The sequence below is a fragment of the Pristis pectinata genome, chromosome 25, assembly GCF_009764475.1.
Source record: "Pristis pectinata isolate sPriPec2 chromosome 25, sPriPec2.1.pri, whole genome shotgun sequence".
Lineage (NCBI taxonomy): Eukaryota > Metazoa > Chordata > Chondrichthyes > Rhinopristiformes > Pristidae > Pristis > Pristis pectinata.
Window position 1 is genome coordinate 14,605,938 of NC_067429.1, and position 15,802 is coordinate 14,621,739.

Below are 15,802 nucleotides of genomic sequence, written 5' to 3' on the forward strand. Positions count from 1 at the left end.
GTTCTCTCACCCACTGTTCAGAATTGTCCATACTGGGACTCACCCATCACATGGATAACTGTAAGTGACAGACTGCACCTCACAGAATCATACTGCCAAAACAGGCCTTGTCCATGTCAACCACGATGCCTATCTACACTAATCCCATTTGCCTGCATTAGGCCCATACCCCTTTAATGCCTTTCCTATCTAAATACCTTTCCAAAAGTCTTCTAAATGTTGTAATTGTATCTGCACCTGCGCAATTGTACCTATGAAGCTGTTAGGTATGAGACAACCTTCAAGCCAAAACCCCACTAGTAGTCCACATAAAAGAGCTGTATTTAGGCACAAAGGCACAGTAAAGTTCACTATCAGTTAAATTAAAGTTTTGTTCCAATATTCCCCCTACTTCTTCCGTCAGGAGCCCAGCAGGATAGCATTGTATGTGAGCATCAATGATAAATGACTAGTTTACTTGACTGTCATGGCTATGTTCCATCCACCATTAATTTGCCACTCACACTTCTACATTATCTCAAAGGATCAGTAATCAGTCTGCCCAGCCACACCATCCTCCACCTTCACAACCCTCTTCCCCAATGGACATCACCCAGGAGAAAAGAAAATCATCAGATCAGGGAACTGAACCTCAGACCTGGATTTAGCTGTCCATCACCCTTTTGGTAAGATCCTAATAAAGTTAGTGAAGACTTTACTAGATAACTTGTGCTGTACTGCACAGCCATTTTTATTGCACATGCACTGTAAGGTGGCAAATGGACCTTTGCATGAGGCTCCACTTGGACTGTGAAGTCATCTTTACACCTGCTTCATTATAAGAAAACTCCATTGTTGCGACTTTCACCCTCTCCTGGGTAGCAACAGGGCAGGCTGCAAACTAACCCCGACTGTACAATTTTGCCTCTCTAATCTAATCCAGAAATCCATTTCACAGAGATAAGTACAACCTTAAATATCCCGACAAAAAGATTTAAAAATATAACACTATGTTTTAAAAGAATTGCAACAAATTTATATCTGATGCACATTTTTATATTCACATCAATACATCACGGTACATATATAACGTATTTTGTGTACGTAGGCAGACAGATTCACACGCATATTCCACAGGGCCACACGCACACGGCAGATAAAATGTAAGTAAATTGTTGTGATTCCATGTGATCAACTCGTATCTGAAAGGCTAGCAACGATGTTTTACAGAAGCTTAAAATAAAGCAGGCAAACGTGATCAGCAAATCTCACTGCCAGACCAATTATACCTGCAATCGATTCGCTAACAAGAAAACTAAGAGAGTGGGAGGGAGAGTGGTTGCGATGCTTTAAGTGTGCAGCAAGCAGTAAATAAAATACTTACGCATTGCCCACATATATCCTGGAGTAAACTTCATTGCAGTGCTGGGCTGGGAGGCTGTAAAAGCCGCTGTCGTTTGCTAGTAGCTCGTTGAGTTCCTCTACCATCAGCCGGTGCTCTGACATGGTCCGTGGCTGTAGCAGGTCGCACTGGGGACAGCGTTGCTCCGGAACAGGTTGCGTGCACGCAGGGAGGTGGTCTTATTTGTAACAAATGTTGCTTGCGGTCGCTGCTGCTATGAAACTTCCTGCATCTCCCACTGTCGGATCCTAAGGATGGGAGAAAGAGAGAGAGAGAGAGCAAAATACCAGGAGAGATAATCAGCCGTTGCCAGCCACAGCAACAACGCCCTTCCCTCACAGTCACCCTGCTATTCGCACACATACACACACAGGCCACACATACCAATCCCACAGACTACATCTATTGCAAATGCGAGGCTGCAGCACCCGGCTCCCACCGCCGGGCGTTCTGCTCCACACTCACCACGCCGACGCTCTCTGCATCCCTTCCAGAATGTAACAAACTTTGTGGCGTGGGCACTGAGGGAGGAGGAGAATGCCTTATCGATGGGTCAGACCGATAATGTCAGTGGAAAAGGGCGGGGATCTCTATGCTTCAAGGCAGCCTGCATGTTTGCATTCCGGGATGATTTGGCTGTTGGTGGTCTGAGGATGGGTCGGTGTCACAAGTGCACCTCAGAAAGGGTATGTGTCTCTGCGCTTTCCTCAGCCTGTTACCAAAACCTTCATCTGCGATATTGTTATCCTGCATGAGTGAATTCTCATCCTCGCTTTCCTCAACCAAAGCTCTGCTCCTTAAATCCAAAGTCACAACATTCCCACTAGCCCCTATACTCATTGACCTTGGTTGGAAATGACTCAAGGATGTTGCCAGGACTGGAGGGACTGGTTGATAGAAGGAGGTTGGGCAGGTTGGGACTTTATTCCTTGGAGTTCAGGAGACTGAGGGATGATCTTATAAAGGTGTATAAAATCATGAGGGGCATAGATAGGGTGAATGCACACAGTCTTTTCCCATGCTGGAGGAATCAAGAACTAGAGGGCATAGGTTTAAGGGGAGAGGGGAAAGATTTAATAGGAACTTGAGGGGCAACTTTTTCACACACAGGGTGATCAGTATATGGAACGAACTGACAGAGGAAGTGGTTGGGGTAGGTGCACAACAATGTTTAAAGGACATTTGCACAGGTACATGGATAGGAAAGGTTTTGAGGGATTTGGGTCAAACGCAGGACGAGCTTAGATGGGAATCTTGGTCAGCATGGACCAGTTGGGCCGAAGGGCCTGTTTCCATGCACTATGACTCAATAATTCAGATTTAAAAATGTCTCTCCTTGATTTTAAACCTTCCATGTCCCCACCCTCCCTCCCTTGCCCCATCCCTGCCCCCCCATCCAAGAACCCCCACCACCAAGACTGTGGTTTCCAAATAAGAGGTTGCCCATTTAAGACAGATTGGGAAGAAATTCTTCTGTTAGAGGTTTGATGGTCTTTGGATTTTTCTATCCCACTAAACTGTGGGAATGGAGTTAGTGAATGGATTCAAGGATAAATACAGGGTATTCAAAGGTTATGGAGATCCATAAGGAAAATGGCCAAGATCAGACCAGCTATGATCTTATTAAATGGTGGGGCAAATTGAGGGGTCTTCTTATGTCCCGCTATTAACAGCCGTGCTTTCAGCTACCAAAGCTCTTACCTCATGAACTCCCTTCCTAGGCCTCTTCACCTCTCCATGTATCTCTTTCCTTTATGATTCTGTTTAAAGCCTACATTTTGAGTAGGCTTTTGTTCATAAGAGAGGAATTAATAAAATCATAAAATCACAGAAAACGTGTCTCCTTCTGCATCATAAGGTTTCTCTGATTCCGTCATGTTTTCCATTCATTGCTTATATTTCTTGCTGTCAAAGTTTGTTTGATAATTCTCCCTGTGACTTTTTACAATGTTGAAGGATGCTGTTAAACTTATCATTGTTAGAACAATAGATGGGTTTTACAGAACAGGAGAAGGCCACTAGGCCCACTGACCCTGTGTTACACTTCATTATAACACCCCAAAATGTCTCCTGTCCCACTTTCTCTCTCCATAATGCTATATTTTATGCTGAATTCAAATATTTATCTATTTCATTTTCCTTCAACTGAACATTTCACAGCTACTGCTTTAAAAAAGAATTTCCACACCTCTGCCTTCACTCACTTTATCAAAATCATTCATTGCAAAGTTACGTTTATTTATACATACATGGGATGTGGGTGCCTTTGGCAAGGTCATCTTTAATCTGCATCTTTTAGTGTTCCTGAAATGAGTGGCTTCCTGAAGCATTTTTGAAAGCAGTAATATCTCTGCCATCACATGTAGGCCAGGCAAGATAAGGACGCAGATTTCCTTTTTCAAAACACATTGGTCATTTAGTTGGCTTAAAACAGTAATCTGTCACTATTAGCAATTTTATTCCAGAATTTAGATTCCATAGCTAGCCTGGTGGGATTTGAACTTGCATTTCCCAATCATTAGGATTATTAAAATTACAGAAAAAAGTTTACAACACATGAGTCCTGTTGGACAATCTTGTCCCTGTCTGTTAAAAGAGAGTTAACCTGCCTAATCCTACCTTTAAGTTGACAGCTCTGCAGTTCACAGATCTTCATGAACACATGTGAGTACATTTTAAGTATGGGGAGAGTCTCTGCCTTTACTTCCGTTTCAGGCACTGAGTTCTGGACAAATTTATCCAGCATTTTAACAACTATTGGATAATAACCTTTAGATTACTATGACTATCCTTCTGTGGAAGCCTGAGGGTGCTCCAAACACTGTACCTTGAATTAGATCCCTGTTTTAGCCTCAGTATCCTTTCTGAAATCAAATCTATCAGTCCTGATGCAGGATGTCTACCCAAAACGTTAGCTATCCCTTTGCCTCCACAGATGCTGCCTAATACCCCGAGTTCCTGCAGTGGTTTGTTTTTTGCTCCAACTTCTAGCATCCCCAGTCTCTTGTGTCTCCTGATTCCTTGGTTTCGTCAGTTGAGGCAGAGGTTCAGAAATTTAAATAGAATCAAAAGTAAAACTATTTAAATGGTGTTCTGGATTGAATTTATCTTCTCTAGTTATTCTCTGCTTTTAGGTTACCTCTCAGACACCTCTCTTTGAATTTTTCTGCCCATTCTGTTAACTTAGATCTTTGAGAGTGGAGATCAGCTCATGCCACCATTCTGACCTGGCTGTTATACCCTGTGGTGATTTGTTGATTAACATATCATCTTTTTTGATTTCTTACTCCTAAACATAAATAAAACTCTTTATTGTTAATATGTTTGTAATGTTCATTGAAAAGCTCTTTAAACTGATGATGAATCTTCACTCCAAATATTTCCTCAACCCCAAGGGTGGGTTTTCAAAATTTTATGCATTGCCTCATGAAAATAGAAAGCCTTCACTTATCTGTGGCTGTGTGAGGGAATGGGGAATGATAGAGGGAAGCTCAATCCCAATTAACTACTTAATTATTACTACGTCCTGCTCTCTATCTCTCTTTTCCCCCTTTTTGTCCGAACTATGAAGATGACCTCTAGATGCTGACTGCAAGGTGACTACTCCTCAATGTTACCACGACAATGGCATCCAGTGATGTCACAAGGACAGCACAGTGGCACAGCAGTTACTGCTACCACCTCACAACTCCAAGGATGTGTGGTCGATCCTGATCTCGAGTGCTGTCTGCGCAGGTTTCTTCAGCTACTCCAGTTTCCTCCCACATTGCAAAGATGTGCTACTGCAGATTACCCCTTAGTGTAGGTAACTGGCAAAAATATCAAAGAAGAGTTTGTGAACATGTGAGAGGAAATAGGTTGCAGGGATATGTTACGGACTCAGTGAAAGTCCCTTTAAGATAGAGAGTGTGTGTGTATGTGTGTGTGGGGTGTGCTTACGTCAATAGAAGATAAAGGATGTAATGACGTTGTTGAAGTCAGAAGAAGAAGGAGAGAGAGAGAGAGAAGGGAGAGAGACACCAGCCTGCTAGTTTTCTCTATCGATGGATGAGAAACAATAACTGTGTTTGCCACTGAAATCCATGTATGGAAGTTGGAAGTAATCCGGTGGAGTTCACTTTGTTGCTGACCTGCAGAAGGAAACAGGTATTTGTGTGTGGACGACCACGATTCGGATGCTTTTCGGGGTGAGGAAGTCACTACCGAGTAAACACTGAAGTGTCGCTTGGGTTCCATCGTGGAACATTTGGATTTCGTATTTACTCTCTCTATGTTTCCCTACATCTACGTCTTATCTTCAGACAACGGTGGTTGTTGAAGAAGCCCTTGCTCATGTTTCACCTTATGGCTTGCGGAACTGAACTTTAAGAACCATTCCGGAACTGGGAGTTTTGGACTTTGCCACCCACACACACACGAAGAGTTTAGTTTTGGGGTTAACGTTCGAGGTTTAACATTTTTGAATTCTAACATACTAACATTTTTACTTTTATTTTATGTATTATCATAAGTAGTGATTAATAAAATAGTTTTTAACACTGAATCATGCTCAGTGTGTTTCTTTTGTTGCTGGTTCGTGACAGATATAGGAAACAAGGGAGATGGGATGGCTCTGATGGAAGATGGCATTGACCCAATAGGCTGAATGGCCTCCTGTGTCATAATCATTATGATTCTGGTCAAAATGGCATTGTAATAAAATCCATTGCACTTTGAAATTATAGTGCTTTTTTCATGTTTTATCTGCTTTTTCCTTCTCCTTGTTTGTGATCCCCTGAGCACCAATAGTCATCCTAGACTTTATCCAGACAATCATCTCACACATAAATTAGCAGATTTCCATTGGCTTTGGAACATGGAAGATGTCACAGCTGAATTCAATAGCTGCAATTTAGCCAATTTAAGACTTAAGGGGTTGTGTAATACATGATTCTGCAATCTCAGACTCCAAGCAGAAAAGCTGCTTAAGTAGGAATTGGAAGCAAGGCAATATTGGTGCAAGTATTGCTCTGCACTGTGAATGCAAGTTTACTGAATTAGGCAACCTATTCAGATGGCAGAACAGAAACCATACTCTCAGTGAAAGTGAAAAATTTCAAAGCTTCCTTATCATTCATTCTTTACTGCTAACTTGCTGTTTATTTAAGTAGGTACACATCCAATAATCCAAAAGGTAACTTGGATCCCAATAGAACTGTTGCTTTGTTCTGTTCTTCTCAAAGGAAGAAACATCCTGAAGCTGGGAAGCTGAAAGTAATGATGACTGTGAGGCTGGTCTTTTCACAAGATCACAAGACAAGGGAGCAGAAGCAGGCCATTCGGCCCATCGAGTCTGCTCCAAGGAAGAGGGAAAAAAGAAATGAGAAATGGGGAATGGAGGGGGGAAACAAAAAACTATTCTAATCCCAATTTCCGGCCTTATCCCCATATCCCTTGATACCCTGACTATTTAGATATCTATCTATCTCCTCCTTGAACGCCCCCACTGATCTGGCCTCCACTGCTGTACGTGGCAAGGAGTTGCACAAATTCACCACCCTCTGGCTAAAGAAATTTCTCCTCATCTCTGTTTTGAAACTGTACCCTCTAATTCTAAGATTGTGCCCTCTGGTCCTGGACTCACCCACCAAGGGAAACAGCCTAGCCACATCTACTCTGTCCTTTCCTATCAACATTTTAAATGTCACTATGAGGTCCCCTCTCATTCTTCTGTACTCCAGTGAGTGCAGTCCAAGAGCCAACAAACGCTCCTCATACGTAAGCCCTTTCATTCATTTTCACATGTATGAGGTGGCTGTAAAACAGATCTCAGTGAGGAGGGTTTTAGTGGAGTCTAATTTGCCTGGACATTGCTGCTCAGACAAGGGTGGATAAGGTCTTGGCTTAAAAAGTCCTTTCATTCTTCCTCCTACATGAACCCATTGCTGCCTCTGGTGTTTCCATTTCATCCAGCAATATTCAAAACAAATACAAGGGTAGTTTTGAGTTCAGAAATGCAGCTGAAGGTACCAAAGAAGGCTTGAGCAGTCTGTAGAGTAACCATTGAGGGGAAACAGTGCTGTGGAGTAGCCTGGCAAAGAATGTATTTTGAATGTGATTGGCATTCAACAGCATTGGTAAAAGCTGGTTGATAAGTATTGCAACAACTACGGTTTTAGACAAATGAGATTGGAAATCACAATCAAAGACTGAAAGTAGGTGTTGCACTATTGATAGAAAAATAGAGGGCTATATGGGAGGGAAGGGTTAGATAGATCTTAGTGCAGGATAAAATGTCACCACAACATCGTGGGCTGAAAGGCCTGTACTGTGCTGTTATTTTCTATGTTGACATCACTGCAGTGAATTCCATGCTAGGTCTGTACTTCGAGTGCTAATGAAAATTCTGACTGAAAGTCAGAAGTTGAATTTCCCTTCTGGCACTAACATAACTGGAAATAGTTCCAATTTTGCACCACCCTGAGATGAACCTACTTCAACTGCATTGCATTCTTTTTTTCAGCAGCAGCCCAAGGAAAGATAAACAGCAAAAAGGAACCAAGAAGTTTGCACCTTTCAGTTTAAATCAGGACCAGGGGCAAAAGTTCCAAGGATGTCCAATAGAATCAATGGCTAAATGGCTGATGCTCATAACTGTGCAGCTCCCAGCCAGATGACTAATACTTCAACGAGACATTGGCTAATGGGTTTATTATTAACAAAATATTGCAGGTGGGGAATACCATTATCAAGTTACCAGGCTAAATCCATGAAATAATTCTAATATATTTGATAGTATGTCAGATGTTGATGGAATGCTTGGAGGTTTGGCAGTTTCAAAGGTCATATTTATTGAGGCACGATGGTCCAAAAGGCTAGATTTATTGAGATGGCCCACAATGCATCAGTAAAGACACATTGCACTATGGATAATGCCGACATGTAATCAACAAGATCACAGAATATTTATTAAATATAGAACCATACATTTTACCAGGAAAATTTCAGATGTAGCATAAATATAAACATCATTGACTTTAGAAAGGCAATCACAATTATTCAATATTATTCATTCCACTCTTAATTTGCAACAGAATAGAACTGAATCTATATCTTAAAAATCAAAATGAATGTCATCAAGTAAATATATCATTATAAAATTTTTTAAAACTCTCACTTTTGTTTTACTATTTAAGGTAAAATTAAAATGGGCATCAGCAAACAAGCCTTTTAAAATAAATCCAATCAAATGTTCTTAAAGTAGATTACATGCAGTTAAGCATATGGGATAGCTTTAAAGATTTCTTTCAAATACATCAACATGAATAAGATTACAGCAGGTCATGTTTCCATCTTCAAGTATATGAACATGTTTGTTACAAACTTAGGTTAACCATTGGTTTTTGAATGTCTTATTGTAGCACAGGTTTGATTAAGGTCTCTTAATGAATTGGGGAAAGTGTTCATCTCAGAAACTATAACTATGAAACTAACAGATTGTCATAAAAAGAGATGTCATTTGCTGAAATATCCCACAGGGAAAGACATCTGCCGTGCTTGCCAGGTCTGACCCATTTGTGACTCAAGCCCCGTCAATGTGTTTGTCCCTTAGCAGCTTCTCAATTCAAATTGATTAGAGCTGGACAAAAAATACCAACATTGCCAGCATTGTCCACATCCTGTGAATGAATAAAGAAAATATCAGATATAACAAAATCATTATTTTTTCAATGTTTTATCTCTGGATCCACAAATCTGCTTAGATGGCATTAATTACACCGAGCACACTGGTCAATCTGAGCTATCTATTCACAAAGAATTCTTCATTTGCTGTGTTGCCTCACTCTCCCATCATAAAACTTATGTCCAGATGACAAAATTATGAATAAAATTAAAATTATGTATATTTACTTTGATGTGTATAAAATCATGAGGGGCATAGATAGAGTGAATGCACACAGTGTTTTCCCATGGTTGAGGAATCGAGAACTAGAGGGCATAGGTTTAAGGTGAGAGGGGAAAGATTTAATAGGAACTTAAGGGGCAACTCTTTCACCCAGAGAGTGGTCAGTGTATGGAATTAGCTGCGAGAGGAAGTGGTTGAGGCAGGTACATTAACAACATTTAAAAGGTACTTAGATGCGTACATGGATAGGAAAAGTTTAGAGGGATATGGACTAAACGTGGGCAAATAGGACCAGCTTAGATGGGAATCTTGGTCGAATGGACCAGTTGGGCCAAAGGGCCTGTTTCTGTATTGTATGAATATTTAACTCTGATAAATTTTATAATGGCTAAGGAATAGGCAGTGTTTTTACTTTTAAATTTCCTGCTAATTTGTCAAAGTTGTCAAAAAAAACCTTTTTTTTTAACCAACAATTTAAGTTAATAAAATCCCATCAACAGTCTAGTGTATGATTCCTAAACTGATCCTATTGCCATTCATTAAATGTTCTAAATGATATTATAATTATTTTTCTATGAATTTCTTCTTTCGAGTTATAATTATCTTAGTCAGTTATTTTAAACACTGTAATGATAAATATCTGTGAATTATCATTTGCTGTTCTAGAACATTCTCAAGCAATGACAGTGAAATTGCAAGCGCATTTTCTTTCATGAGATGACCATTGCAAGGCATTTGTGACTAATGCACTTCGTTTGCAAAAGAACATTAGTAATTCACTGTTTTTGGTGAGATAATGTAATAACAAGGTCTGATATAGATTGCTTGTCCTGCCGATATTCTTGAAATGGATGCCAGCAATGCCTTGGCAATAGTCTGTGCCATATTGGTCTGCCAAGTTTCTGTGCTGAAGAAATACAAGCTGCTCAATTCGTCTATAAAGTAGCTGTATGAATCACTGACATCTGTGGAATACCACTGTCCATGGGTTGCATGATACCTGGTAAATATACACCAATGTTGTCTAACCTGGAGCTATTAGTGAAAAATAGAGAAGGCAAGTTTGTAAGATTCTGTAACCAGCATGGACATAGCTGTATGGAAACAGATATTATAGAATCTGGCTCAAAACTCAGCCACAAAGAAATTGGAGTTCATAGCATGATTTCTTTTAATGCACAAATCACACACAAAATCTACCTTATGCCGATTTTCATACATTTGTGCCCTGTAGAAATCCCACACATTGCAAAACTCCGCTGGGCAATTCTGGCCGCCCCATTACAGGAAGGACGTGGAGGCTTTGGAGAAGGTACAGAAGACGTTCACCAGGATGCTTCTTGGATTGGGGAATATTAGATACAAGGAGATATAAGACAAACTTAAATTGTTTTCTCTGGAGCATCGGAGGCTAAGGGACAACCTGATAGAAATTTATAAAATTATGAGAGGCACAGATAGGGTAGATGGAGTCTTTATCCATGGTAGAAACGTCAAATACTAGGGGACATAGCTTTAAGGTGAGAAGGGGAAGTTTAAAGGAGATATGCGAGGCAAGTTTTTTTTTACACAGAGAGAGCGGGAGGTACCTGGAACGTTGCTGCTGGGGTGGTGGTGAAAGCAAACACGATAGTGGCTTTCAAAAGGCATTTAGACAGGCGCATGAACATGCAGGAAATGGAGGGATATAGACCATGTGCAGGCAGATGGGATTAATTTAATTTGATATCATTGTCGGCACAGACATCGTGGGCCAAAGGACCTGTTCCTGTGCTGCACTGTTTTATATTGTAAAACACTTTAGCAGGACTATGGAGTTCTGACACAAAATTTGATTCAAAAATCAGGTCCTACAACCTTTTTTTAAAAAATTCACAGTCCAACAAGGAGCAAAACCACAGCAAATCAGCCTTCATATGTTAATTAAATTTTCATTATTGGGGCACTGATGTTTTGGCCACAGACTTTGCCACAATCACATCAATGTACTGCACTCTTTGTTGCACTTATCGCTATTAAGATTGCAGTGTCTATTTACTATGTACATTAGCACAAGCTGCACTGATCACGTCATGATCAAGTGCCTCGTCGTCACTTGCCACCATGGCATAGCAACCATTGGTCCAAACCTGTGTCCAGTCCCACTGCATAGCATTATTTACCTCCTTTCCTCCATCCGCTGTTTTCCCTCAACTTCAGTGCAATCTTGTGTTACCGTACTTGGCTCGTGTGGACGAGGTACTTTAAGCTTCTCATTTGCTCTCCAGCAGTCAGTCTGGGCATATTGCAGCAATTATAAGCTCTGCATTCTGCTACCAGTGGGAAACCCACAGATAATGTTCTATCAAAGGAAAAAAGGTTTTATACCACCTTTGTGATATTTTTTCACAAACTTAGCAATATTTATTGTGGGTCTCCCAATTAGGTGATGAACTAAATACAGCACTAAAAAAACAGGTGAAATCCAGTTCCTGTGTTATGCTGCTCTGAACGCAGTGGAGAAAATAAAACAACTTCTACTGAATATGATAGTCTAAAAGTTGCTTGTAACCCAGCGAATAAAGTCTTCAAAGCTTTGTTGACACATCACACAGGCCCAATTGTGCACTAAAACCCATGCAAATGTGAAAAATTAATTGCACATGTGGATTATATGGCAGAAGCCTTCTACCCCTTGAGCTTGTTGTATATATTAGACAGGTACATGAAAACGCAAATGCTTGTCATTTTAAGCATTATCCCAAAAGTTAGCATCAGTTAAACTTGTTAGGCTGCTTTACCTGATGTACTCATTTCTGCCATCATTTAGAATTGATTTGCAAGCTGCTCTCTACAGATCTACTCATTACCTTTACTATAATTGTTCTAACACTTTTAAATTTACACTTTACTCTGTACTATTATTGTTTTACCTGTACTACCTCAGTGCACCCTGTACTACCTCAGTGCACCCTGTACTACTTCAATGATATAACTGTACTGCGTAATGAATTGACCTGTAACGATTGGTATGCAAGACAAGTGTTTCACTGTACCTTGGTACAAGTGACAATAATAAACCAATACAATACTTCTGTTCACCATTCTTTTCACTTCAGAAACCTTACTTCAGCTGTAGTAAGCAAAGGAGTTAAGGCAAAATTGGTTTGGATGGTCAACTATTCAAAGGGGAGGAATTATCAGTTCATGACAAGTTACAAAGGGCAGGTATGATTATTTTCTCAACCATTCCAGTACCCAAAATTACAGATAATCCTATTTGGGAATGTTACCTCAAATTCATGAGAGAGCCCTTCACAGAGTTACATCAGCTCTTTCAAACTAATCTACTGATAACATTTTTCACAATGACTGCCTTTCCATGGTTTTGAGGTCACTAGTTTACCCAGCAAATCCTTCCAAAACATCACTGCAAACAAATATCAAAGCAGTAAACTGGTTGTCCACAGTGCATCAAGCAAGTGACACATTTGCTTTCAAAAGAAGTGCCCTTAGTCTGTGAGAAAGAAGGTTTAGATTGATAAAGCACTGAGGTGTGATGGGGTAGCACATTACCAGGTGATATTTATCTGGGCAGCAGCTTTTGGCCCTCACTTCACCGCTACAGTTTCTCCTCATTTGTGTACATTGCCACAACTACTGCTAATTAGTCAAGTTTACTAATTACATGTTATCCTGATGTGATGCATTGGTCTTTTGTAACAGCAAATGCAAAGACTTATGGGCTGTAGGAGGTACTAATAGGCTACTCTTCCAAGATGACGAGGACAAAGCTTGCATTGTATGATGGTATTTACTAAGTTTTGTATACTTGTGTATATGTCTTAAAGTAACTCGGCAAAGGGTAATAATATATCAAAATATCAAAAACAGCTTCACTTTCTATACGTTACAGTCTGTCCAGATATACAAGTTCAGCTGCGGGAGGCAAAAGACTGAGATTGTAATTCATTCTGACTGAAACAAAATCCCTTGAATTTTTTACCACCCTATTGTGCTGAAAAGTTGTATTCAGATACTGCAAGTGAAATGACAAAATGCCTTGTGATAAATGAGCCCAACCTACATGACCATGCATCATGCAACCCCTTTGCAGTTTGATGTTTTTATATGTGAGGCAGTGGAAGGTGCAAGTAAAGGTGGTTTTCATTTGAATTTTGCGCCTTGACAATGAGGCTTATACTGAGGTATAGGTGTGCATGAAATGCAGTGGCAGCACTGAGGGGTTGTGCAAAGTTTTGGCAAATGTGAATATTCAATACAAAATAAACTGATAACATTTCACATCAGAGAATCTTGAGACAACTTATTGATAGTGTTGCATGTTTTTTTACATTACCAGAGTCCTTAAAGTGTGGGACTTTCTTTCAAAGATGTTCTAGTGCCCTGCAGTGTTAAGCAAGGCTGCTGAGATCCATGATGTGCTGCCATCCCCTGGGATGATGCTTTGATGCATTTGGTAACTCAAGTACTCTTTGTACTCCCCAATTCAGTAGCACAACACTTTCATATACAACAAACAAGGGGCTGGCTGTAGCACAATTCTGCTACCACTTACCCAAAGATCTTCTTTTATGTAGACACAAGAGACCGCAGATGCTGGAATCTGGATGCAAACTTCGACCTGAAATGTTGACACTTTCTTTCTCCCCACAGATGCTGCTCGACCTGCTGAGTTCCTCCAGCAGATTGTTTGTCATTCTCATCTATGTCTCCACTTCTGTCCCACTAAACCTCCAACCTCTGCCTTCCTCAAATCAATTTCCGCACCACTTATTCACCATGCGGATTTTTCAAAACCTGCCAACTTCTTGTATCAAGTTTGAGGTTTCAAAAAAAGTTCACAAATGTCTAGGAGCTGCTGCTTCCCTTAAAAATAACTTTATTTATTCAATTCCTTATCATGTCCTCAGTAAGTCCCAAAGCACTTTGTGTTAAAATTACTTAGGAATTCAATTTGGTTACGTGGGTAAAATGTACTGGCCAGCAGTTTCTACAAACTAAGATTTGTGCATGGGGTTGGGTAGCCTCAGGCTCCCCAGTTATCATTAAGCCCATTAATGATTTGTGTACGAGTACAAAATGCATCAGGTTAAAGTGTCTCCCCAAGAACAGTCAAATATAAATCCCTGCAAAGGTCCTGTTCACAAACAGTAAATGAGATAAATAACCACTTTGATTTGCATTGCCTGTGTTCACTAAAGCCAAAGGACCGTTACTTCCACACATTTTGCTTTCTCCAAAGATTAAATTCACATGATCAAATTCTGAGCCAGGCTCAAAGCCACAGCCTTTTTACTTGGAGGCAGGGAGACTGCCAATTGAGCCATATATTCCTATAAACTTGAAGCAATGCCATTTCAGATCTGAAATATTCCAAAATCCGAACTCTTCATGAAAAGCAGGGGTAACATGATTTCTTGTTTAAATTATAGGGATGAACTGGGCTTGATTTCCAGTTACTCAAACTACCTAATTCTTCCAAACTTTTGGCCATCTACATGAACATCTCCTTATATGGTTCTGCAAAAATTCTCATTTGACAACGCTCCACTTAAGTGCCTTGGAATGTTTTTGCTACAGAAATCGAAACTTGTTGAAGCCTTCTGCCAGCAAGCTTTTTTTTACAAAAATTGTAAGTGCTTTTTTCTAATCACATTGACCGTATCATCGCAAAATGTTTGCCGAAAACAGAAACTAGTATTTTCAAGAGTTGAACTTATGATTTATCTCACTTTTCTCATTCATGAGATTGCTCCTTCAATTGAATTGGTAAATTGATTTATTATTGTACTGTCATTTACAGAGGGTAAACTAATACCACAGAATACATTCACAAAGGCAAGTTAACCTAATACAAGATTCCCAGGAAATGATCCTTAACTGGACAGACAGAACTTTGAACCAGAAAAATTGACACCTTTTCCGGTCACGTGCTGTTCACGTCAATAAAGTCCCTTAAGTTTTTAAATTGGAACGCAGAAATATGAAGGTTATTAAATGTTTGCACTTACACAGCTTGAGAATGTGCAGGAGGCTGCACTTCCAACAGTCTCCCAGGCCACCAAGTATATTAAATTAAATGTATCATACTTAAAAGGGAAGGGATCCCTAAGCAATTATGGATTACAATGAAAAACAATGCCTATAGATGCCTATATATATTTTATATATATATAAAATCGAAGTCTTCTTGACTGGTGTTAAATACGCAAACATCTCCGGTTAATATAAGGAAAAAGCCCAAAAAATTGAGAGCAAACATTGCAAATTTAAGGAAATTGAAATGACAAATAAAATCAAGTTGAACGCAACCGGAGCAAAGAGCAAACAAAAAACGTTTTTAAGATTGGAAATGTAGGTCTGCTTACGCTTGTTGTTTCAAATTGCTGGCACACTTTAGAATAAACTGGATTATTTGCTTGGGAAGCTTGCAGTGCGAAACCAGTGTCCCATTAATTGAGTTACTTCTGAGCACCAACATCTGATAAATTAAAATCACGTGAACAGCTACTAACCTGATAAAAGTGGGGGGG

General features: G+C 40.0%; 1 protein-coding gene and 1 long non-coding RNA gene across 3 annotated transcripts in view; both read right to left on the reverse strand.

The window, feature by feature from the left end:
• Positions 1-1,985, reverse strand: part of dusp3a (dual specificity phosphatase 3a) — a 28,909-nt gene extending 26,924 nt beyond the window's left edge. Inside the window, exons 1-2 of one of the 2 annotated variants that reach the window (XM_052038529.1) lie at positions 1,847-1,985; positions 1,364-1,629 (exon numbers count right to left, since the gene is read on the reverse strand). In XM_052038529.1, coding sequence (XP_051894489.1) covers positions 1,364-1,485 — 122 coding nt within the window. In that variant the 5' untranslated portion in view covers positions 1,486-1,629; positions 1,847-1,985. Of the gene's footprint in view, positions 1-1,363; positions 1,630-1,765 lie in introns of both variants that reach the window. The other variant, XM_052038530.1, reaches the window with a different exon arrangement.
• Positions 1,986-8,328: 6,343 nt separating this feature from the next.
• On the reverse strand, positions 8,329-15,762 carry LOC127582945 (uncharacterized). Its single transcript, XR_007958189.1, has 3 exons — positions 15,638-15,762; positions 11,429-11,607; positions 8,329-9,039 (listed from the first exon to the last, which is right to left on the reverse strand). It is a non-coding gene; the product is annotated as an uncharacterized LOC127582945 (long non-coding RNA).
• Positions 15,763-15,802: the final 40 nt, after the last annotated feature.